Consider the following 26,928-nt stretch of genomic DNA (forward strand, 5'->3'; position numbering starts at 1 on the left):
AATACAATTCCAGAGACCCTCTGGTGCCATCTAGTGGCCTATTCATGTAAACATACAGTTAACTTGAAATAATCCTTAGTGCTGTGCTCTGACAGTGAGCATTAACCCTTTCATGCATGAATTCTGAAAACCTTAATCAAGATTTTTTATCCTGAGTGTTTTTATTCCTCTTCAGGCATGAAAAAACAATGCAATTGAAATTTTTGTAATCTATCTTTCATGGAGTTATAAAAATGTCCTCTCAGCTGATCACCATGCATTTGATTTTAGAAGCAAAACAATATACTGTGTGAAAACTATGAAATAATAAAAACATTTTTAAGGCTGCTAATCTGGTGTTTTCTCACATTTTAACATACTCTAATACTAGTTATTACTGTCTTCATGGAAATAATATGCAAAAAAAAAAACTGTTAATTACAGTCTAATAACAATTAACAATTGATTTACACTCAAACATGTTTGTGGGTCAAAACACGGTATTCGAAATCTGTCTGACGGGACATTTTAGAGACAATCTGACAGATAAGTGTTGCTAACTGACCCACATTTTTACTTTTAAATTCATTTTTGCTTTAGTTTGACCATGAGGGATTATCCAAAACAAGAAGCTACTTTATACTGAAACAAACATTGGAATGGCGATCAGTTAAAGTTCGCTCTCTGATGGGACATGACTGTGTTTGGACCCTCATGCAGATCAGGTTTATCTAGAACAGCAAAGTTACAGTAATGGTATGAATGTCAGTGTATGGGATGATGCATAAGCGTTCACTGTGCTGTCTGATATGGAATTAAAACGATAAAATCCATGAATGTACAAGAGAACAGATGGAGAGTACCTGTCCACTATAGTGACCACTATGCATGAAAGGGTTACAAAATACTAAAACCACACAATTATTTTTTAGACAATATAATTTATTTTCTTTAACACAGTGATCAGCTACAAACACTGTTGCCTGCAAACAGGCGGGGTAACATCCGCAGACTTCAATAATACATAGTAATGTTAACAGCAGCACCTATCAACAGTCAGGAGGTCAGTGGTATTGCATCACCACGTACAGAAGAAGGAAGGTACTGCCTGTTACCAGAGGTTTTTTTTTATCTGTTCAGTCTCTGTCCTGTTATTTCAGATTAGCTCATTTATATTTATATTAAAAAAATCTATTAATTTATGATCTGTCAGTTAAGATGACTGCATTGTCCCTGTTTAACAGCTGACATGCTTACAGCTGGTGATAGACTTTACAGACAATAACAACTGATGGAACGGACATCTTCTGACAATCTGACATAAAAGCAGTACAAAAAAAAATTACACATTTCCCAGTCACATCATATGCATGCAAAAACATGCACACCGAGACAAATGAGCACATATAAAGATACATGCATGCACACATTTACAATTATAAACATCATTTGGATTATTTTTGTCTTCTTTGTTCTAAATTCCCCCAAAAGTGACCTGATAGCTGCTTGGCTGCTATATTGTTTAAATTCTGAAAATATATTTTAAATGATTACATGTGACCAAAATAAGTCACAGTCAATAAGGCATATTGAACACGACCATTCAATGTCAGATTTTTTTTTCTTTCTTTTTTTTTTTTTTTTTTTTTTTTTCTTTTACATCGGACCGACACACACCACTGGAATAGGGGGACACTGTGCGTATACAGCACACAAAACATTAACTTTCTGCAACAGAGTGTGTTCTCAAACAACAACTTATGACAAAATAACAAAATGTATACAATATACAATTCCAAAAAAACCTCTCAGCCACTTAAAGTGCTAAAAATCAATTATTCACAGCTTCAACATGCCCCTATGACAAAAAATAAATGCTTGAATGAACTCTGAAGTAGTTTTTCAGCATGAGTCAGAGGAATCAATAAAACATATTTCATATTGCATAGCCAAAGCTGGCACAGTGCAGCGCAACCCATGAACACTTAGAAATCTCTACACAATACCTGACTCGAGGACCACATAATTCACAGCATCATTTGTATATATTTCTCTGCATAATATCAGTTAGATTTTTTTATGCTTAATGATTTTTTTTTTTTTTGTGCATATTTTTATCATTGTCTGTCTAGACATTGTTTTGCATGTGCGATTGTGTGCGCATATGTGGTTTTTTTTTTTTTTGTATGCTAGTAATGCATTTAAGTTAATTCCTTTAGTCTCTGTCACAGTTGGCAAAGCAAGCTTCTACATGCAGCCTGGGCAACCCGCATTAAACAGTATTCATTAAATCTTCATAGGTTCTAGTGGCTTTATAAAACCTCACAGCTTCTACATATGGAGACAGCTTCTGGCTCCACCCATCACTGCTGTCTCCTCCATGAGTTACTGAAGGAGCAAACAGAGAGAAACAAAGATGAACAGAGACGAAATACTCAGCGTTTGAGGATAAATCATGGATGAAATGAACACTCACTGTTTCGCTCTCCCCGTCTGAGCCTCTTCTGGACTCTGAGCCATAGTGCAGGGGAGAGTACACCCAGCTCCGATCCTCCTGAGTCTGCTGTTGGAGATTTTAACCGACACACAGCAGCAGCCGAAGAAGAAAAAGAAAAAGAGGACAGATAAGCTGAGGAGCCATGTTCAGTCATGATGAGACACGGCAGACATTGTATAGTTTAAAACTGCACTTTATGCTGTAGAAATATGTCTTGATGTGAGAGGTTAAAGGGAATTCTACAGGGTCTAAGAGTCTATATTCATGATATTTATTCTTTTGTTTTAATGTGAACAGGGAATCTAACAAATTAATCTGATTATTTCTGTTTTTTCTACTGGACATTGTGAAAAATTCTTAAATCCCAATATTAACATTATTCCTCTGGACATGCTTCTTGCTCAGCAAATGTTCTAAATGCAGCCTGTTTGTTTGTTGTGTTGGATTTTCACCTTCTAAAATAACTGCCTGTGTCATTTTTTCAGATTTTTCAGGAACATGAAAAACTTAAATAAAAAATAAATAAAATTAATTTTAAAAAAAGAAAAAAAGAAGAGAAAAAAAAAAAAAAACGTAACCAGACCCCACCCTCTTGACGTAGGCCTGAGGTAAAATCACATGATCTGTTCAATGGATAATTTAAGCGTTCTTTCCCAGAAGTGGCCAGTATCATGAGGAGATGATTTAGGCAAAAAATTACACAGGCAGTTATTTTAGAAAGGTGACGACTTCAAATTTATGACAAACAAATGGTCTGTGTTTAGAATTTATCATTTTTCCAGTTATATATCCTTCTGAGACCCAGGAAAGTGAAAGTTTTGGCTTTTTTTTTTACATTAAACAATTGTCTTGATTGGAAACTGCATAATACAACCGTTTTTTCAGATACGTTTTTTATCATTATTTTTATGTATTTATTTATTTATGGAACGTCCTTTGCAATGAACAGCATTTAAAAAAAAAAAAAACAAAGCTGTGAAATTTTTGTCCCCTACAGAGGACAAAAATGCATTGCTGGGTCTCAGGAGGACATAATTTTAGTAAAGAAAACTACCTAAATATGTTTTGTCTTGATTTCATTATGATAGAGAAAACTAATCAAACAAAACACTGAATAAAATGAGATTCAACTTTTTCATGACATCACTTAGTCCTAGATTTATTGATACTTTATATGCAGGAAGTGCAGCTTTAATAAACAGATCAGGCAGGATGTTTTCATTGCAGCCAAGCACTGACAAGACTAACCAGGTCATGAGCTACAGACCAGATACCTAAGAAACTCACAACTATGCGGACATAGTCAATCCAAGCTACACTAGCCTAACCGGAGATGCAAGAACAAATATTTCAAGTTATTCTTAACTGGTAACTTTTCTACATTTAGAGGCAGCATCATTTAAAATACATAAAAGAAGCAGCAGTATTCATATTTAAAACACTTTATGCAGATTTGAGGCCTAAATAAGTCATATGAAAAGCCCGTAGCTTTTTGCCAAATGATTTCTGAGCATCCATAAGCTGCTGTGCGTGTGATAATGGAACAGTTACCAGCAAAGTGGTTTTACTCTGGAGCACCTGCTAGCAGGATGAATGACAAACTAACTGAGGGGTGACTTACATTGTAACTTGAGCTAGAGTTTAGCTTACGACGGCCAAGAATCGGAGAGTACACCCAATATCTGCCATCTGCATACTGATGAATGAACATACACACACACACACACAGACACACACACAGATGAGGACACAAATGCATAGGGTGCAAAGTAAAGCACTGAAGGAGTTTTATAACAAAAAAGGAAAAAAAAGATGAGATGATAGAGGCAGTTTGTGACAGAAATGAGGAAGGAAAGATTGTGAAAATGGCGACTTCTCCATTATATGACATAAAATTACACAAATGAGGAGAGCTGTGGGTGACACTGAGTGTGTTTACATGTGCACTAGCATCATCGATAGATAGTAGTAAAACCAGAACACCAATATGCATGTAAACGCACTGAGCAAGAATGCAGATTGACAGATAAAAACACACCATGCTGTGGAGGAGAGACGCCCGCGGTGCTTTGCTGATACATTCAAAAGCATGACCTATGACTGGGAGCAGCCTCATGCTTTGGAAGGAAGCATTTTGGACAGCAACAGCAACAGCAACCCTCATGACACGTGCACACGGCAGCACACACCCTCCCCCCTCACCATCATAACTCTATCACGCTGTCCTGACTGGGCCACTGCAAGAGACCCAGTGGATTTGAAAAAAAAAAAAAAAAAAAAAAAACACAGGGAGAATGAAGTCTTCACTGTCTGGAAGAGGACTGACAGCACTAAAAACAACTTCCCACAGCAGAGGTGAGACATACGTTCACTCAGGTACTGTACTTCAAATACACAACTGAGATACTTCACTGTTAAAACTATTAATATTATGGTGTTTTATACTTCCATTCTTCCACATCTCAGAAAAAAAAGATTTCACTTTTAACTCCACCACATTTGTCTGACAACTTTAGTTACTTTGGAGATGAAGACTGTACATAATATATAACAAATAACACATGGCTCAAAATTAATTCAGTGGTTTCTAACATTTCTAGGTTCCAAAGTTTTACAAAAAGCAGTATGTAGAAGTGTCACATTTCAGATTTCTGTTAGGAGCTTAAGAAATAAGTAATCAGATCTTTCAATATCTCACAAAAATGCAAAGATATGGAAGTCCAAAAACCTAAAATGGCTAAAACACTAAACTAATCAAACTAAAATTACTAAAACTTAACTTTAAAAACCTTTTCCTGTTTCCTCTTCCATTAAACAATATATGAAAAATCCTACTTGAGTATGTATTATTAGTAGTACTTAATATTATTATTATTATTATTATTATTATTATTATTATTATTATTATTATTATTATTATTATTATTTATCCAGTTACATAACAGGGACAGCATTTAAATCTGAGTGCTGATCACATGATTAATTATTTCATGTAGAATATGCACTTTTACTCATGCAAAACTTATCTGAATACTGTTCTAATATACAGTGTTGCCCATAAAGTTGGAATAATTTTGTTTTCAGACACATTATTCTTTTTATTCCTATTTATACACATCACTAACCACCTGATCACAATCAAGGTGTACAAGTATATTTGCATCAGTTATTAATCAGTATTGCAAAAAGATACCCCCAAAACCATTCCCAAAATGTTTCTTTGGCCATCTTATTACTAGATCTTGCAATCTTCAAAATTTGAAGAAAATCGGATAAAAACTGATAAAATGGCGACCCAATAAGCGTGAAAACGTGCACAATTTTATTGTTATAAGAGAGCAAAATTATTGTATATAATGTTTTGTAACTAGGTATTAAATGTGGAGGCTATTAGGCTGTAGTGTCCGTACACCGAATAATTTCTGATTTGACAGGGGTTGCGTACAAGCCTGCGAAATTTTTAGTAGACACCATAATACAAAAGTATTTTGGACTTCAAAAGAGAAATATCAGACAAATAAAATGGCCTGTCTGAGTTTTTGATAGAGCATTATTATTTTTTATCTGTATGTGCACCCTTTCTGGTACCCTCACTTTTGACCAAGTACGATGATTACATACTGAGTCCAGTTACACTTTATCTATCAAGATTAAATCATATTGTCATAATCATTTCATGAGAAGAGGTAAAAATATTTTATTTCAACTTTAGAGGCAACAGTGTACTTATAAATTTGCTTTACATAGATACTGATATAATTGTGCCTCAGTTTGTTTATGTGTTTTCAGCCTGTCTTATTATCTATTTTTTGATATTGTGAGAAAAAAAAACGATCACGACAAAAGGCACTTACAAAATAGATGTCGGACACCTGCACCTCCCCATCCAATGAGTTGTGGCTGCTGGACACAGACAGCTGATTGGACGACGTATGAGATGCCTGGCGGGGCACCTGGGGGCTCGGAGGGAGGGAGGAGGGAGGCGTTGAGGGCAGCTGGTGAGAGGAGGAGTGAGGAGATGCGGGGCAGATGGGTATAAACGCCGAAGCAGGAGGGGGGAGGGTGGAGGAGTTTGGAGCCGAGGGAGTTAAAAAAGAGGGTTGTGGAGCTGAACGAACAACCGGGGTGGACAGAGTGTGAGACTGGGCCGCTGTGGGAGAGGTGAGGGGTTTGGTGGACGGACGAATGGATGAAGCAAGTGTCAAGGATGACTGAGCAGATGAGGGAGAGGTGGAGGTGACGAAGGAGGGAGGAAGGGTGGAGGAGGAATGCGCTGAAGACGGACTAACAGAGGGCGGGCTGGATGAATGAACGACTCGGGGCTGATCGTCAGGTGACAAATGGGTGGAGGATGTCATTTCTATCATCTTCGTGAGCTCCGTGCTGTTTGGGATTTTACTGAATAAAAAGAGACAAAAGACACTGTCAAAATACTGCTATGAAGACAGATGTAGTCCAGGTGTGATATTTATTTTGTGTCTGTGTGTACCTGAGCTCAACCTCCACAGTTATGGTGTCCTGCTTTTCCCCATGAACCTCAACGATCTCTCTTTGTGACCTTGAAATGCACAAAAAAAACATCAGTCAGCACGGACGGAGTTTACAGAACAGCTTTGGTAGGCTTCATTTTCTTTTTTTCTTTTTTTTTTTTTTTTGTATACAACAGATTACAGACTACATGGCCTTGACTGGAATGCATAACATACAGTCAGGTCTGTGTATATACTTGGATAGTCACATAAATTTTGTTAGTTTGCTGCTGTACACTGTCTGATTTATTTTTTTTTGGGCTACTTTTCTTGCATTGACACCTTTTTGGATGCCATATTGAGAACAGCTATGCAATTCAACACTTGGAATCAACTCCAGACCTTTTATCTGGTTCATTTATTATAGATTAACCAGGAGAACAGACCATATCTGGACATAAATTGCTTCTGAGTCAGTTATCCCATTACTTTTCAGCCTTTGAAAATGGAGGGACTTTGTTTGAAGTGGTCGTAATCAAGGTTAACAAAATGATGAAAACTAGAATTGTAAAAACATTTTCGTTAACTGAAATAAATAAAAACTAAAATTAAAAGAAAAAAAAAGATAACTAATTGAAAATGTATTGTGTGTTTACAAAACTAACTAAAACAGATAAAAAATTATGGATAAAATTCCCTTCGTTTTCGTCTTTGTCAATGTTGGATTGATATGAAATCGATTTATTTCCCTCAAGTAATTTTAGCTGCTGGCACCATATGATATTTAACGGTCCGTCACATGTCGAAACTTATGGTTTACAGTTGTCTTCTGGTCCCCACTCTACATGGAAACATGGAGACTAAAGTTGGGAGAAAGCAGCAGAGTCCTGTCTGGGATTTATTTGAATACGACGGAGAAGAAGGGAAAAGATATCTAAAAACTAAAACCAAACTACAACTAAGCATTTAGAAAATAACAAAAACTAATAAAAACTAGCAAACCTGCTCTAAAAACTAATTAAAACTAACTGAATTAGAGAAAAAAAGTCAAAACTAAATAAAACTAAACTATAATGTTTGGTTGAAATTCCTAAATGGTTAGTGCAATATGTATGTTTAACACCTTGAATATGAGCTCAAAGTCCACACTGTTTCATTTCCACTCCGCTGTGATTATGTATAGAGGTAAAATTACTAAATTTACCAAAAATGTTGATATCATGTTTGCTGTGGTATTATATTGTCCCTGTAATTTCCCAGTTTAGGATAAATAAAGTACATCATTGTCTGAGGACTCTCAGGAGTAACCATCTCTCCCAGAAACTGCTCGTGTCATTTTTACTGACGTGCCATGGAAAGTATCCTGACGTACTGCATCTGTGTGTGGTATTCGAGCTGTACGGCAGCGAACAGGAAGGCGCTCCAAAGGGTCATCACCATGGCCTAGAAGACCACCAGACCACCAGACCCTTTCTTCCCAGGAGGATCTCTACAGTTCCCACTGTCTCAGGAGGGCGCAGACTATTATAAGAGATCCAACCCACCCTGGCTTTCCACTTTTTGAACTTGTACCCTCTGGCAGACGTTTCCAGACACAAAAGGCCAGCACAAACGGTCTATAAAACAGTTTTTATCCCAGGGCCATAATTGCACTGAATACTGCTGGACATTAATTAATTGTGTGGAATGCTGAATGTTGTCCAGAGTATATGATGATATTTTATGTGTCTTTTATACTTCTAGTAACACTCTTTTTTATGCTGCTTTTTTTTTTTTTTTTTAGATAGTTATGCCGTCAGGGTTTTCTTTTATATTTTAGTTTTTATATTCTTTTATATACATTATTTATACTTTTTTTACGGCACCTAGGACAATTGCATTTTTTAAATTTCGTTGTACCTGTACAATGACAATAAAGACATTCTATTCTATTCTATTCTATTCTATTCTATTCTATTCTATTCTATTCTATTCTATTCTATTCTGTCTCTCTCTCTATCTATCTAGATATTTTGTCTAAAAAAGGATGAAAACCCAATTTTAAATTTGAGTAACATCCAATAAACAACATAAATCTTTTTCCTTACGAGCATTTTGTTGCCTTGGAAATCACAGACCTAAAATATAAATGACAGCAGAGAAGGCTGCAATAAACTTTCTATTTCTTACAGCAAGAAATGAGTATGAAAACATACAACATACTGTATAAATAATAATAACATACATTCAGTGCTCTTTTGATTATGCAACTTGATGCCTGTTGTAACTCCATCCTATAGTTTGTGGACAGAAGCTACACTGTGTGCATCATTTACTATAATGCAGATATGATTATGATTGTGATTATGTGAAATGTTTAAATTCCAGAGTAAATAATGCTAAATAAATGTAATTCAAGTAATTACTGATTTTAAGAATGTACCTGATGTAAAGACCTAAAATAGTGTAAATTAGCACGAAAAAAAAGCATTAACACTGTTCTTGTTTACAAAGTTTTCCAGTTTCTCCACTGCCCCTGTCGCTTATCAAAGTGTGCAGAGAAAAGTCACAAGTAAAAAAATTTAACTGTACTCTTATCATCTATTTAAATTGCAACTATAAGTAGAGCATTTTTTTTGCATTCTAAATACATGTATCCCAGTATTCCACTAAAGAAGAAAAGCAGAAGACAGTGTTTAAAGAGAGAAATTATACTTGTCCTCCTGTACTCTGTGATATTGGTGCTGCATATTCGCATATTATTCTCACCTGGCTACACTTGGGGAGAGCATTTGTCTCCTGTAGCGTGGGTGCTCTGGTGTGTCGAAGGGGGTGGTGGGCAAGGAGTTGTTAGAGGAGAGGGTGGTTGCAATCGACGCTGTGGTAGCATCTTCAAATGAAGGTGGTGTGCATGGTGGCTCTCTTCCTAATTTGTATATACAGAGGATATAAAAGACATTATGAGGTGTGAGGAAAGACGAAAATCACATAAAGTGTTAAAGAAAAAAATATGCTACAAGAGGAATATTTTAAAAATGTTGGGTTTTTTTTTTGCCATTTTAATGTAGTGTAAAAACATATGTGAATTTAATTATTACTGCGCTACTATATATATTTTAACTCACTTAAATGATGCTTTTCTTAAGGTTTTATCCAGACGGATCTAGACTTGTAAAAGTTTTTACTATTCCTGCTGTGCAACTGGGATCAATTGAGGTTCACTTCATTTCAATTACAGAGAAAATAGAGCACTCAACTGCATACAATTGAAGCTGATAGTGTGCCAAGATTCAGACAAGCACAATGAACTGAGGTAGAATGCATCTAAGTAAGTACTTTTAATCAATAACTGCACCTGCGTACACATTTGCAACTTGGAGCTTCCATTTTATGCATCTTTGTTCTTCTGCTCCACCACATCACAGTAGCAAATGTTGTACTTTTTTCTCCATCTAACTCATTACTCTTCAGGTCTCATCCTTTATCCTTTCCCTGCATCTAAATGTGGTGCTGTTTCTTAAAGAAGTCTTGGATAAAAAGAGCTATATGTAGTATTTATACTGTAAAATATTCAAAAATGACCTACAAATATTATTATAATGTATTGGAATGAAGGGTTCTGATGTTATGCTAAAGAATTCAATATACTGATGCAGAAATATGCACTGAATTTATTCACAGCCAACAGCTCATGTGTCACTGTAAATATATGTGGCCACCAGAGGGAGTAATGAGTCACTCTGCTGAAAAATTGATGATACCACAGTATACTGTAGATGTGTGTAATCAATGAGCTTCACACCACATTCAGTGAGTGATACAATCTGTGGAAACGTAGAATTAATTCACTGGAGGCTGTGGTAGCTGTGGGTGATTTGTGCTACACATCATCTCTCCAGTATAAGCCCTTTAACTGGAAAATACCACAGCTGACCTTTTACATAAACATAGTTCATGTAGGATAGTGATACTTAATACATTGGTGATCTTACACCACAGGTGTCAAACATGCGGCCCGGGGTCAAATCTGGCCCGCCAAAGGGTCCATTCTGGCCCTTAAGGATGAATTTGTGAAAGCAAAAATTACACTAAGATATTAACAATCAAGGATGTTAAAATAATTTTAGGTCAGTTCAATCTAAAGTGGGTCAGACCAGTAAAATACTAACATTATAATCTATAAATAATGAAAAAAGCAATTTTTTCCTCTTTGTTTTAGTGTAAAAAAAGTTAAATTACACAAAAATGCTTATATTTACAGACTAGCCTTTTACAAAAAATGTGAATAACCCGAACAAATATGAACAACCTGAAATATCTTAAGAGAAGTCTGTGGAATTGTACCAATATTCTTCCTGTTCCAAAATGTTTTGTGTATTTGTAGATCCTCTATGACCTATAAGTTGTGATTCCCATGTATAAATTATAACTATGGCGCAATATTGTTAAAATTGCACTTATTTTTCCTAAGAATTTTCAGGTTGTTCATATTTGATCATGTTATGTTCAAGTACAGTTCGTAGATGTAAACATTTTCATTATGGAATTTTACTTTTTTCTCTCAAAAGCATAGAAAAAACTTTGGGGTCGACATTATTTATAAGTTCTTATCCTATTATTTTACTGGTCCGGCCCACTTTACACCATATTAGGCTGTATGTGGCCCCTGAACTAAAATGAGTTTGACACCCCTGTCTTATACTGTTGACCAAATGACCTAATAGTAATAAAAAAAATAGTGATGAGCTGAGTTTTAAACATCTACAAGTGTAAAATGCAACATACATTTTAATAAAGCAGTAAAATGAATCCAAAAACATCATACATAATAGTAAAACATTAACAGGGACAATTTCACTGCATTTATCTGAGTTAGTTAATCTAAAAATGTTGACACAAACCAGTGCTTGAAATAAAGCCTCCTATTTTTCACTTGGAATGAAATAACCTCAAAACCCACACACAGTTTCCTATTTCATCTCCTGTATAAACTATCATTGAGTTTAACCTGTTTAACCCTGACCATATTTTCAGGGGAAAAACGCCTAAAAAGACATACCCAAAGTAAATGAAGAATTACTTCACAATAATAAGGTTCATATGGATGTTCTTGGTGTCTATGGACATTTAGAGACCTCACAGAATCTATTCCCATTGTTTAAAATATTGTATCTATTACTATGCCCGAGTAAACTGTAACAAACTAAAAGAGAAATTAGAATTTTTTATCCTCACCTGTTTTTTTTCGGCTGGATTGACGATAATATGCATAAATTAATTGTTCGTGTCGGAGATTTTTAATAGCGTATATTTCACCCCACAAAGATTAAAAATCATGTTTGAACATTAAAGTTTGCACTAAAATACACTTTTGATGTACTTTTCTTAACATTAGGGTCTAAACTTTGAGCAAAAGTTGAAAAAAACATCCATTGTCCTGATTTATTATATTTTTATAGTAGATGAATATTAATATAATTTTTTCAGCCCATGGGCGGGCCGATAGGGCTAAAGGGGAATAAATCTTACCATTATCCTCTAGCATGGGGAAGCTGCGAGCTCCTCGTAGGTTCTCCAGGTTGTCCTGGTTTTCCCGCCTCTCGTCACTGACTGAGGGACGTTGTCCTACTGATCCGGTTCCGTGTGCACTGGACTTGGACATGGACAGAGCCCCTCGTCCCCTCTTGGATGGAGATGGTCGCAAAGCTGTGACATCAGAGAACAGTTAGAGAACAGTGTTCTGACTCAGATTGATGATAATATGGAAGAAAATTTGTGTCCTCATTATTGTCACAAAACATATGATTAACCCATAAAGATCCAGTACTATTTTTGTGGCAGTTCCCAAATGATTTTTTCTTTATTCTTAATTTTTCCTTGTGATTCTTCACCAATTATTCTAATGTTATGTTCAGTATTTGGCATTCTTAAGTGGAAATCAGGTATTTTCTTATATTTAATGTACTGATCATGTAGATGTCCATAAAAGCTCAAATTAAAGTAGAGTTACTATATCAAAAACAGACAAGAAAGAAGAAAAAGTTACATTTTTCAGTAAAATCTATCATTAACTGAACATAAACCAAATATTTCCATCCACTGTCGTTGATCCAACTCACATTTTACACCAGTTATTTACATGGATTGATAGGATTAGTGGATCAACAGGTATTTAACTTTTTATTTCAGTAAATGATTTTGGCTGCCAGTGGATGTTTGGGTCTTTATGGGTTAAAACTGACGCACATCTGTCAACTCACAGCAGCTTTTCTTGAAGACAATGGAGCTGCAGAACTTGTAGAATCTTTCAGCATAGAAACCAGGTCTGTGAACTGACACTGTGTCCTGTGAGGGTGAAGATGAATTAAACAGAGACAGTCAAGGTCATTTTATTCATATCCAGATTGTAATTCACTGACATGTTTAATTTTATGTAGTTAAGAGATCACGTGAATATACTCATCGACTTGGCTCATAATGTTTTCACATGGATACACAGTGTTACATAACAGTTGTGTCAAAACTACTCACTCCATCGTGGATGAGAGACTTCCAAGAGTGCTCCAGTTTCTTAATTAGTCTGTCAGACAAGACAATTAAATTATTTAGTTCATCTCATTCACAGACACTGTGGTTACCTGGCAACTTGGGGGTGAATTATCAGATACAGTCTCACTTACAATGTGGATATACACTGCAAAATGTTGTTTTCAGTGACTCAGCTTTAATATTAGGCCCATAGCCCTGGAAAAACCACCTCAGGGATTAGTTTGTCACCATTATATCTCCTCATGTTTTACACATCTCGCAGACATTACTGTTAGCTTAAAGGAGTGATATTTTGCTTTTTTTTAAAAATGGAATTATGCATTTTAAAACATTTCCCTGTGGTCTACATAAACTGTAAATGCTATGTTTGGGTCTGAATTTTTCATTAATTCAACTCCACGGGTCCATTTTCAACCCTATTTCTGAGTATTGACACCAGAAAGGTCGTTTTGAGCGCTGGCCCTTTAAATGCAAATGAGCCACTTCACGCCCCGTCTTTGTTGTTGGCTGTACTGCTTTAACCCGTTCAACCAACAACTGAACATTTTAGGTAATCGGCTCAAACTTTGGATGTATTTTCAGTTTTTACGACAACCGCTGCTGCTGATAAACAATTATGTCATACTCGGAGAAATGTTCGTCGGAGGTCTTGACCTTACATGTGCAAATGCCGTGACGTAGCTAGTTAAAGACGTAACAAATTAAGCAGGAATTAAAACAAGTTGTAGAAATCCACTCGATTTTTGCCCAAATGAATATAAAGACAGCTTTGCAGCACCTGGAGGGTTCAAATTCAAACTTTTGGAACTATTAGGGTCCAAATACACAAATAAATGTACCAAAGACTAAAAAAAGTGTGTTTAGCAAAATATGACCCCTTTAAGTCATTTACTCACTTTTTAAAGGTACAGTAGGTGACATTTGTGCATGTCTGTGTCCTTATATGAAGTGTGCATTGCCAGATGTTTACAGAATACATTTCTAAGTTAACGGTACCTAATATTGCACATTGTCGCAGTTGCAGAGAAGCAGAATAGACGCTTAAGACACCATAGAAGAAGTATAAAGGGAAATTTGGCCCGATTCCTCCATAGAAATCATTGAACATCTGTTATCACGAATGTAAGTAGTTTTAAGGTATATTATAACCAATTCACACAAACTGTGTAAATTGTAAAAAAAAAAAAAAACAAATAAAACAATAATAATAATAATAATAATAATAATTCACACCTAAATTTCATATATTGCATATTGTACCATTCATAGACTTAAAGTACAAAAAACACTAGTGACTTATCTTTGTCTTTTGAATTAAATCCAGTGTGATGTAAATCCTTATTGCTCGGTTTAAGTTAAGAATCTACTTACCATCCTTACAATGATATATGAATGAATAGTGACACTAATAAATGACTTTAGTGCATTAAGTGATACACACCTGTACGACTGCAGAATGTCAATGATTCCAATGAACAGCAGCAGGTTTTCCCCTTTACTACTCACAGCTGGAATCCCCCCCATACTGCAGACAGAGAGGAAGCATTCCCATCACATATGGATTTAACCAGATAATCAGTGTAAATGTTATGAAACCGTGTCTTACGTGTCATCGTGGTCCAGTGTGTCCCTGCACATGGAGTCTCCCTGTATGGACTCCATGGCAGTGGTGTACAGGGACCTCTGGGCTGCAGGCCTCTTTTCATCCCCACCTCCTGCAGGTGAGCCCTGGGCCTGACGCTCTTTCTCTGACTGGGTTTTATTGTGGACCCCAAGTAGCAAACTATAATCCATAATCTTAAAGCTTTCCAGAACCTGACATGAAACACATAGTTACAAGAATGTCCTCAGCTTCACAGATATAACATGGAAAAAATGAGAATGTTCATTAAAAATAAGACACCTCAAAGCCTTTTTCTATTGCACTTGTTCCTTTTTTCTTAATTCTATCTTTTAATTGATCTGTACTTCACGTTTCATTTCCTCTTCAACTCATCTACTGAGCAGATAGATAGTTTCCGTGAGGCTCTACTGTGCTGCTTTCTTAAAATGAAAAATGGAATTTTAATCTTCTCACCAGACAATCCCTCTGCAGAGTTTTGACCATGGCATTGTATGTGTCCTGGTCCAGTGTGAGGCCTTCGGGAACGTCACTCAGGAAGTCCAGGTCTTTAAAAGTGGGTTTGGATTTTTCTCTTTCCTTCTTTGACGCTCGCCTTTTATATGTTGAGCCTTTCAGGTCAAACTTGAGGTGCATCCGTACAGAGCGTGGCAAAATATTGTTCATTACAACAACTCTGATGTTTTTGCCCCCACATTGGACACAGTAGAGGCCGAAAAACTTTGGCAACAAAGTCCTTGGGTTCTGGTTCAAATTCTGCAGAGGTGTGCATGCAATAATGGAAAAAGAAGAGCAAAGGGAGCAGAATGAGGTGAAAATACAGTAGGTTATTCAGTAAAACAACATGCATTCTGTGCATTTTGTCATCTCTCATCAAATTTGTTAATCATGTTAATGTTTAGTGTTTCATGTCTCGTCTTTGGTTTTCAGTGTTTTGTCTTTGTTTGATTAGTCACTTTATGTAAAGTTAGAGTTTGACATTTTGTCCTGTCTTGCACTTCCTGTTTTATTTTGTACACATCTCTTCCCTCTTGTTTCAGACTCTGACTTCCTCCCTTTGTGTGTTTTCCTGCCAGTGTGATTGTTAGCCCCATCCCTGATTGTTGTCACCTGTCTCCCCCTACCTCATGTTTAAATAGTCCTGTCTCCCTTTGTCTTGTGCCAGTTCGTCTGATTCCGTCATAGTGTTCACATCAAGCGGCCAACCAGGTGTTTTCCATGTCTGTCAGGTTTTTGTTTCAAGTTTTTCTGATAGTTTTTTGTTCATCGTAGAGATAGTTTTTTAGTTTGATATATCCTCCTTGAAAGCACTTTTTGTTAATCACTTTTTCCTTACTAAAATACTTTTGTTAAAACCTTCAGTTTTTGGGAGTCGTGCATTTGAGTCCTCCTTTTTGTATGTCAAGGAGTTCTAACACATTTTTACTGCAGTAACCTGCACCTGCATGACAGCGTGACCCATCCACAGGAGTTAGCCTATGCCTGTGTGCATTTACTGCTGCATGTGTGTCCTGTTAAGTACTACTTAGAACAGGTCTTGGCAAGGCACAATGTCTCTGCTCTTACTTATTACAAAGCCCCTGGCTGGCGTCACTCCCGACCAGGGTCAACAGAGGTAGGATAAAGAGGATAAACCTGACTAGAAGTTTCAGCTGTTACGTTACTCTAAAGCATGCACTCAGACGCTCTTTCATAAAACCTATGGCTCAAGATGATGTTCTGTTTGGGATCGTAAAAGAATAGTAATTATAAAACACTGACCTACCAGAAAAGATCTGAGTGCATTATCTTAGTTTGACTTTTGGGTATGTGGTCATTGTCATTTATCTGTCTGTTGGTGTGTTTAGAGTGTGTGTGACAGACTGCAGTGGGATGAATAAGAGCGAATGGTTGGATGTGAATGAATATTTCATATAGATGGAGTTATAGAAAAGCATTTTACTGTTTTTTTTTTTTAATGCTTTAGTTTTTATTAATGTCTGTTTTTTTAATGATAACATCAGCCTGCCCAGGGACTACAGGTGGAAATTAGCACTAGTGCTACAACCTGGCACACTGCATCTCTCCTTTTTAAGGTTCATGTATATTGTTCATTGTCCCTGTCTAAATAAATAAATAAATTAATTAAATTAAATGAAAATGAAAAAATGTTTATCAGCAGGACACATCATGGACAAACAGGACAAAAACTAAAGCACTGACTTCAATGAAACTTGAAGGAAGGGAGGGATATGGAGCGGATCCATAAAAAGAAACGAGTTTGAAACTGCTTAGAGCAGGGGTGTCAAACTCATTTTCTTTCAGGGGCCACATTCAGCCCAATTTAATCTGAAGTGGGCCAGACCAGTAAAATAATAACATGATAGCCAATAAATAATGACAACTGCAAATTGTTTTAGTGCAAAAAATGACAGTAAATTATGCCAATATTTATGTTTACAAATTATCCAAACAAAAATAAGGTGAATAACCTGAAAAACATGAAATTTGTAAAGAAATATAAGTACGGTTTTATCAATATTATCCCTTTACTTATCATTTATGCATACGCATTACAGATCAGATCTACAAATACAAAAAACATTTAGTAACATGCAAAATATTGTTAAAATTGCACTTAATTTTCTTTTCATTTCAGGTTGTTCATATTTGCTCAAGTTATTCACATTTTATTGTTAGAGGATAGTTTGTTAATGTAAACATTTTCATAATTTAATGCTTTTTTGCACTAAATCAAAGAGAAAAAAATGGTGTTGTCATTATTTATAGGTTGTTATGATATTATTTTTGAGTTTGATGCCCTAACTTGCACTTTGCAAATTCATCCTGCGGGCCGGATTGGAACCTTTGGTGGGCCGGTTTTGGCCCCCGGGCCGCATGTTTGACACCTGTGGCTTAGAGCCAAAGAATAACTATAATAAAAATTAGTTTCACCATTAACTGGAATCTCCTGACAAACTGACCATCTGGTAATAATTTTTTTTTTTTTTTTTTTGTGCTGAACAAGGGAACCTTCCTAAAGTATATGAGGCTCCCCTTGATATTCTTCTGTTGTTTGCTTGTGGCTTAATAATACTGTGGAATGAAAAGAAGAGCAGTATGGGCATTGGTGGAGGTCTAAATCTAGTCATGTGATCAATTATTTATTATGTTCATGGTGCATAATGTAACAACAGTGAGCAGCTTGCATTGACTTACCATGTAGTATCCTGGAAGCAGCTTCTGCAAGAACTCCGCCTCCTTATGTTGAACAGTTTTGATGATAAATTCGTCATCACGTGTTACATAGAATATGGAACCACTGGCTCCTGGATTTGTCAGCTCAATCAGTGGCTCATTACAAAGGGAATACTAGACAGAAAAAAAACAAAACAGAAAGATGAATACAGATTAAAACTGAAACTGCTGCGTGACAATTTAGAAAAAAAAAAAAAAACTTTCAATACATTTCAACATGCTGAAGCTATTAGAACAGAATACATTTTTAGGCTCCCCACAGAGTTTAAACAAATACGAGGCCATTAAAAATCTACTCTAACGTTTCTGTCTGTCAAGTTTGCACTGCAGAGTTACAAAGCTCTGGTGATGCTTGATCTAGTTGAGTATGCAAACCCACTCGCAAAGTAAAAAGGGGAACTTTGTGAAACGAAAGTCTTTTTGGTACAGAGAATAAAAATTGCAATGTGGGTGTGGGTGTGAAAAATTACACATCTAAAGTTTTCACTGTAGTTACTGTTAATAACTCCAGTGTAGTCGCTATTTTCACTGGCAAACTTTCATCCTTTGTGTACTGGGGATGATTACTGGTGAACACATATGCTTGAGTCATATTAAACTGACACCAATTATATTTGCACATATAAGCTTTACATGTGGGTGCATTATCTGGGGATTTCCATCTATCATTAATAAACCGTTTAAAATACTCATATTCATATAGATACAGATGAACTTTATTGATCCCCAGGGGGAAATTCACTTACTTCACATCATGAAATCTGTTTTAGTTAAACTAGAAGCTGCTGATGTTTCCTTAATCTTTTATTATAAAGACTAAGAAGTGTAAAGTTCTTAAGGTTAATACATGTAGATTCAAATAAGTTAACTTTGATGGGTTTGTCTAAATAATGCAGCGGTGATACATAAAAATTGCAACCCCACCCTCAGACAGCACAAACTACTCTGTCGCTTGACTGACAAGAAGTTTAAAAAAGGAAGCTTTAGTCCGTTAATCTCCTGGCACAGGGGCCAATGTGAGCTTAAACGTGCTTCTCAGTGCACTGTACACCAGCATGTGTGACCATGTGTGTATTGTCACATGTTTATTTTTGTTTTTTAATATGTGTATTATTGTCATGAAAAGGACAGAGTTTATTTTTGTTTTTTAATATGTGTATTATTGTCTTGAAAAAGGACAGAGTTGATTTTTGTTTTTTAATAGGTGTATTATTGTTATGAAACGGACAGTTTATTTTTGTTTTTTAATAGGTGTATTATTGTTATGAAATGGACAGTTTATTTTTGTTTTTTAATAGGTGTATTATTGTTATGAAATGGACAGAGTTTATTTTTGTTTTTTAATATGTGTATTATTGTCATGAAAAGGACAGAGTTTATTTTTGTTTTTAATAGGTGTATTATTGTCATGAAAAGGACAGAGTTTATTTTTGTTTTTTAATAGGTGTATTATTGTTATGAAAAGGACAGAGTTTATTTTTGTTTTTTAATAGGTGTATTATTGTTATGAAATGGAAAGAGTTTATTTTTGTTTTTTAATAGGTGTATTATTGTCATGAAAAGGACAGAGTTTATTTTTGTTTTTTAATAGGTGTATTATTGTTATGAAAAGGACAGAGTTTCTTTTTGGTTTTTATAATTGCACTATTAATGCTACGAAAAGGACAGAGTTTACTTTAATGTGAAATGCTGCTGCAAAATGGACAATCTATCCTTAATATGTATAGCAATTTTGTGTTTTGTGTAGGAATTTAGGGTAGGTTGAAGGATGGGGTAAGGGGGCGGGAGATTATAAGTTAAATTTCATCCCGCTCCTTTTTGAATGTTGGACTTTCTTTTATATGATCCTTTTGTTGTTTGGTTTTAACGCAAATTTGAAATAAATAAATAAAACAAACAAACATGCAAACTTTGCTAAAGCTGCTGTGCAATACAACAACAATATGATTCCCTTTCAGCATATTGTGGTTCATGTGGTCTCAGAGGACATGAGACTCCTGCATTTATGCATTTAGCCTTTGCCTATGCATTCAGGCTGTAGAAAATCTACCCTGTGATGCAGATTTTGGTGTTTTCACACTTAGGTTAAATAGCATAAATGACAGCTGTAATTACTAGTCAGATTCTGTCAGATACAACCTGGATGCAATTCTATGCCTCTATTCCATGTGTCACTTTTCCATTTCAACAGGAAACGACATCAGGTCATGTATATTTATATTTAGCTTTTCTTCTTGAACTGAGAGAGCTGCGGATGGGAGGTGTGTATTTTCAGATTCTGGTGGGTTTTTTTTCCCTTTGATTTTGACTCCTGCAGCTTCAAGGTGTTGTAACACAGAGTTTATTGTATCAGGGTTTACAGTTTTCTTTTTCTGAGGATGGACATTTAATCTTTATCTTCAGAGCATCATTGAGAGGCTCTTTCTTTGATAAAAAGAAAACATCAGACGAACCTCTCACAAAGCTAAACCAAGATCTGCTCAGTGATATGATAGTGTATAATCTGTATCAGATGAAATGCCACAAATGAAATGGATTCTTCAGATCTCTGAAACAAATGTAAATGAGCAATGATGTTTGGAGTAAGAATTATTATGGATGCTTAGTTACATTTTGTGTTCATTATAGTCCAAGATGGTTGAATTGGCAAAACAACAGGGTACTTTGAGAACAATTAGGCTTCTGAAAAGAAAGAGAAGATGAACGTCTTTTGACTTCTTGTGCTCCAGTAAACCCAAACGTTTCAGTTGCACTAGAACAGGGTTGTCAAACTCATTTTCTTTCAGGGCCCATTTTCAGTCCAATTTGATCTCAAGTGGGCCAAACCAGTAAAATAATAACATAATAACCTATAAATAATGACAATTACAAATTTTGTAGTGCAAAAAATAACCAATAATGAAACTATTTCTATCCAAAACAAACAAAAAAAAAGATGTGAATAACCTGAAAAAAACTGAAATTTCTGAAGAAAAATAAGTAAAATTTTATCAATATTATGCCTCAACTTATGATTTATACATGTGCATTACAGATCAGATCTACCAAGACACAAAACAGGCAGAATATTGTTAAAATTGCACTTATTTTTCTTCAGACATTTCAGGTTGTTCATATTTGTTCAGGTTATTCACATTTTATTGTTGAAGGATATTAGAATTTAATGTTCTTTGCAATAAATCAAAGAGAAAAAATTGGTGTTGTCATTATTTATAGGCATAACTTCATATGATTTTTTTCACTTTAAACCAAGAAGAAATTTTAGAGTCATTATTTCTAGGTTATTATGCTATTATTTTTGAGTTTGATACTCTTGACTGTTAATATCTTAAAGGTAATTTTTGCATTTTGCACTTTGTAAATTCATCTCGCGGGCCAGATTGGAACCTTTGGCAGGCCGGTTTTGGCCCCCGGGCCACATGTTTGACACCTGTGCACTAGAAGATAGAGACTATGTTTTCAAGTGATTATAATATTAACGAGAAAAGCACTCGGAGAGCGCAGACCTCCACCAAGGCAGATCAGTGCCCCCCCAACCCCATCACCACCAAAATTTAATCATTTGTTCCTTGTGCCAGTATCAACATTTCCTGAAAATTTCCTGAAAATCCATCCATAACTTTTTGAGTTATCTTGCTAACAGACAAACAGACAGACAGACAATCCCCAGTGAAAACATAACCTCCACCATTACACTTGGTGGAGGTAAAAATAAGCAAAATCTCTCACCAGGTAGTCATCTGGTCGGATCCCAAATAGCTCCCGGAAGTAGCGGAAGGCCACAGGGGCGTAGGTTTTAAACCTGAAGTCTGGGTAGTGGTGGGCTGGAGTGAGGTTACTGCCCTCGCTATGTGGAGAAAAACACAGTAATGACAGATCTAGTGGGGTATCCACCCACAGAAGCACATAAATATACTTTCACATAAACACACACACCTGGGGAAGAAGATGCTTTCGACCACATAGAAGTCCTGCATCAACACATCCCTCTCAGGTTTAGAGCTGAGGTTGCCTACTGTATAGCCAATACCCAGCTGGATGGCCCCTTTCAAGGCTGAGGAGGTGGTCTGTGGGTGGCAGACAAAAGAACAAAAGAGTGAGGCGTGGGTGGAAGGTGGCTGATGAAACTGCGAGACCAGGAACGTACTAAACATAACAGATGCACACTGACTTCAAGCAGAGAGAACGTCACACAACAAGAAACAGACAAAAGAGAGACCGAACAGAGACAGCTGGAAAGGTAAAAGCCTGCCTTCTTATATGTTGTCTCTCCAGAAGCATCGACCCTCCTGTGGCCAATCTTCTTCTCGTGAGCTTGGCCTGCTCCGAATGGGGACGGCATCTGTCGCAAACAACGAAAAGGGAAAGAAAATGCATATGTAGCGTATAATGCCCTATCACAAGTAACATGGAAACAACGAATCGTCACACACACACACACACACACACACACATGAAGTACACGCAAAGAAGGCTGGAATGACAAGAAAAAGAAATGAGAAGAAGAAAAACAAACAGAGACAAATATATAGTGTGAAGTAGCCTCTCACCTCTGTTATCTGACCCTTCCTGGATGGATCTATGCACAGAGATATAAAGAGAAGGGAAGGAGGAACAGGTTAAGAAGCCTCTACATCAGTACATTATTCAGTGTGGTTTAACAAGTAAATATTTAACAGGGAAGGCCAACTTCACACTGTGTTTGGCCATGATTCACTCAAAAGGAAGAATTAAGTGTGTTTAAAGAATGTATTCCAGTCTACAAAAGTTAAACTGCATGATTTTCTCTGCAAACTTTGTAGGATTTTAGTTCCAATATCCTCAACGCTAATTTAACCAAAATAATGTACAAAATAAGGACTAAAATAGTGTTAATTTAACAATGTCCACACCGATAAATTCAAGATAAACTCACCAAGAGAAGGGTTCGGTGCTTACAGGTTATTAAGTATTTCCAAATCCACAAAGGAAAAAAAAATTTATATATGCACCCACAAATTCAGTGAGACCACTGTAATGTGCAGTCAGTGTTTTCTATTCCTGTCCCACTAAGATTTGTTCTGAGAAGGTAAAAAGTCTATTGGATTGACATCCTCTCTAATCTGAGTGTTGCCATTGGCCGATGTCTCCAGATAAGGTTGTGAGCCAATCACAAATGAGGATTAGAAAGCGACAAGAAGGATGTAACCTAACAGAATTTGTTTGCGTCTGTACGGAAAAGAAGATGATCTAGTGACAAGGGGGTAAGACGAGTGACAGAGATGTACACAGAGCCATTCATGGTGCTTTGACAGACTACTACGTTTGCCTCATCATCATCATCATCATCATCATCATCATCATCATCATCATCATCATACTAAATTTCCGGTCGTGTGAGGGGAAAGATTAAGAAATGGCTGCTGACAGAGCAGGGATAAAGAACCTTTAAGCCATGTTAAAGTCCAGCACACTGCAGCAGATGTTCCACCACTAACAGAATACAATAACAATCCCTATCCCTATTATACCAGAGATGTTGCAAAAATTGCACAGAAATATTATTCCTATTATTTTAGTGTTTGGTTCATGGTGTATACAGGGTGGGGAAGCAAAATTTACAATGAACATTTAGTTGTTTTTTCTCAGCAGGCACTACGTCAATTGTTTTGAAACCAAACATATATTGATGTCATAATCATACCTAACACTATTATCCATACCTTTTCAGAAACTTTTGCCCATATGAGTAATCAGGAAAGCAAACGTCAAAGAGTGTGTGATTTGCTGAATGCACTCGTCACACCAAAGGAGATTTCAAAAATAGTTGGAGTGTCCATAAAGACTGTTTATAATGGAAAGAAGAGAATGACTATGAGCAAAACTATTACGAGAAAGTCTGGAAGATACTATTAAAGAAGAATGGGAGAAGTTGTCACCCGAATATTTGAGGAACACTTGCGCAAGTTTCAGGAAGCGTGTGAAGGCAGTTATTGAGAAAGAAGGAGGACACATAGAATAAAAACATTTTCTATTATGTCAATTTTCTTGTGGCAAATAAATTCTCATGACTTTCAATAAACTAATTGGTCATACACTGTCTTTCAATCCCTGCCTCAAAATATTGTAAATTTTGCTTCCCCACCCTGTATTTGTGGTCCTTTTTCCAGAAATGAGCAAAATATACTGAATTGGCACTAGCAAATCCAAACACACCCTCTTTATTTGAATGGTTTGTGTGTCTGTGCCATGTCATTCAGTCACAGAACAAGCATGGCTGTCCACACCTGCAACCTGCAGATTAAAGCCTGTCAGACGGAACAATAGGAAGGAGTATCCTGGGACAGGCGCGTACACAAAGAGTCTCCGAGGGATTAGGGTCAGGCCAGCATAATGTGCCACTGAGCTGCAAACAACAAACACGAAAAATGCATCGTATTGTGCCTGATTATTACTGTGCTAAACAGACTACCTGCAAGACTTTTCACAGTATGTGTGTTTGCTTTGTGACTGGATGTATACTACCTAATAATGGAACAATTATGTCGACTTACAAGAGGTATGGCTGGAAGGCCGTGTGTGCCAGACTAAAGAGGATTAGAACTCTCCCTTATCAGTTGAGTAAATGGCGGCCGGTTGTTTTGATATTAGTGAGATGCTAAACACAGGAGTAGATTTTGATGCCCGGAGGCTAAGAACATTTCACTCCCTGCACATGCATAATCTGTTGGATTTAATAGTAATAATAATCATCATCATCATCATCTACTCATAAACATTCAACATAAAGCATGCACACAATACAATTTATTAAAGCTACAAAGCTCTTGGGGACAACAGCTTCCTTTTGTAACATAACTACAGTAAATCTGTCATATGTGTCTTCGTATTTGTAGTCATGACATCCATAGTGATTCTTGGAATTGATACCCCCAGGGGATTAGTGCATGGTTTATGTTATAATTCCACATCAGATTATGCAAGGCACTCTTCAGATTTAGCTAAGAGGAAGATGGAAACAGTATTATGAATTATGAAAACATATAGAGAGGTAAAGCATGCTGCAAAGTGACATCAGCTCTTATGGCTGCAGGTCAGGTGTCCCCTACTGTGGTTCTACCTTCAGAGGACTGTTTATGGGTGCACACTTAACCATGGGAGGCAGTTATTTACAATGTTTATCCTTAGGTGCACCTCTGCCTCTCAGTTACTGAACCTATGGGAGTTGCAGTGACTTGAATCTTGACACTGTTATCTAACCATCAATTTATTATTAATTTCCACAGCTTAGGTTCCTCTAATTACAGTTTTCTAGATCTGCTTTTATGTCTTAGTGTTGTTGTTTTTTTAATAAAACTGCCTTCAAAAGCCTAATATACCCACATGCTTAATGCCCACTTATTTCCAACTTTCTACACCCACCCCCCCTCCTTCTGCTGCTGGTACTGGTCACTGGCTTTGCATTTATTCGCACCAAAATATTGACAGCAGAATGAAATATGCTGATACCAACTAAACATACGCACCGGTGTCCCCCAGGTCAAGCTGTAGACAGAGGCCGGATGCCGTTGCTTCACTCTGACTCCCATCATCCCCGGTTTCCGCAGTCCTTCCGTCCATCTCCAGGACGGTTCCTGCCGACGACGCGCGGCCGTGTCCTTCTCACTGAGACCCAGATGATGAGGCGGTGCGCACGGAACTGCAGTGAAGATGTTCTAGAATGTCACCAAGCTCAGCATTAACCGCTAGAATTACTGCGTATCCCCATGGTTGCATATCTATCGGTTTATGTTGCCAAACACTGCGAGTCTCATCCAGAGCCAGCGGTGCTGATCATCTCTGCCGCTGCTGTGCGTCATCATCCAGACGCAAGAGCGGCTGAGCGTACTGCCGCTCCAGCGTCACTCACCAAGGAACAGTCTGCGATACTGTCAACATGCTTATAACAGACATACACGTCATGCAGTGAATGAAAAGAAGAAAATCTCCCTCAGAGGTAAAGCAGTATGGAATTCAACTTTTTCTAAAAATTGAGTGGTCAAAAGCATGGTCATTATCATATAAATACTGTGTTACAAATAAAATTAGAATTTTACATCTCAAAATTTTACATAATATATATCCCTCCAACGCTATTTTGTGTCGATTTTATGATGTGGAAGAAATATGTAACTTCTGTCAATCTGAATCTGAATCTACTTTACACTTATTCTTTTTATGTGAACATTCTTCTAATTTTTGGTCCAAAATTGAAAATTATATCATATCTAAATGTAACATTAAAATAAATATAACATCCCAAAATGTAATTACTTATTTTAAACATGATACTAACAATCTAGAATTTATTGTAAATTTATTCATAATATTTGGAAAATTTCACATGCAAAAAAACAAATATAATAAAATGCACCCAAATTTTAAAATCTTCCTATTAGAATTTGAAAATTATATTAAATCTTTAGAATTCATTTATAATAATAATAATTTTTTAAAAAGCATTAACATATTGGCTATTTATAAACAATTTTTCAATACTGACTGAACTCTCTGTTGCATTTATTTATTTATTTATTTATTTATTTATTTATTTATTTATATTTGTTAGATTTATTATT

At 36.3% G+C, this 26,928-nt stretch overlaps 1 protein-coding gene across 6 annotated transcripts; it reads right to left on the reverse strand.

Moving 5' to 3' along the window:
• Positions 1-1,109: 1,109 nt before the first annotated feature.
• LOC115436929 (phosphatidylinositol 4-phosphate 5-kinase type-1 gamma-like) lies at positions 1,110-26,179 on the reverse strand. Of its 6 annotated transcripts, none has more exons than XM_030159933.1 (19): positions 25,837-26,179; positions 22,882-22,910; positions 22,584-22,673; positions 22,268-22,398; positions 22,061-22,178; positions 18,293-18,445; positions 15,551-15,850; positions 15,080-15,288; positions 14,915-14,998; positions 13,456-13,504; positions 13,185-13,269; positions 12,454-12,630; positions 9,694-9,850; positions 9,033-9,062; positions 6,966-7,034; positions 6,331-6,874; positions 4,098-4,172; positions 2,456-2,539; positions 1,110-2,367 (listed from the first exon to the last, which is right to left on the reverse strand). In XM_030159933.1, the coding sequence occupies exons 1-19, from the start codon at positions 25,928-25,930 to the stop codon at positions 2,365-2,367; spliced, it is 2,481 nt and encodes an 826-aa protein (XP_030015793.1). In that variant the 5' UTR covers positions 25,931-26,179; the 3' UTR covers positions 1,110-2,364. The 6 variants fall into 6 exon arrangements, with proteins under 6 accessions (XP_030015793.1, XP_030015792.1, XP_030015798.1 ...); XM_030159932.1 differs by having other exon boundaries at positions 2,456-2,542; XM_030159938.1 differs by lacking the exon at positions 25,837-26,179 and adding an exon at positions 23,247-23,368 and having other exon boundaries at positions 2,456-2,542.
• Positions 26,180-26,928: the final 749 nt, after the last annotated feature.

This window comes from Sphaeramia orbicularis, chromosome 17, assembly GCF_902148855.1.
Source record: "Sphaeramia orbicularis chromosome 17, fSphaOr1.1, whole genome shotgun sequence".
Taxonomy (NCBI): Eukaryota; Metazoa; Chordata; class Actinopteri; order Kurtiformes; family Apogonidae; genus Sphaeramia; species Sphaeramia orbicularis.

Excerpts from the sequence above, each read along its gene's own strand:
- LOC115436929 (XM_030159932.1), bottom strand. The coding sequence starts at position 25,930 with ATGGACGGAAGGACTGCGGAAACCGGGGATGATGGGAGTCAGAGTGAA. Across the intron at positions 18,446-22,060 it reads TCCGACCAGATGACTACCTG|TATTCCCTTTGTAATGAGCC; the intron begins GTGAGAGATTTT and ends TTTTCTGTCTAG. Across the intron at positions 7,035-9,032 it reads TCCAAGGCAACAAAATGCTC|GTCACAAAGAGAGATCGTTG; the intron begins GTAAGGAAAAAG and ends GTGCATTTCAAG.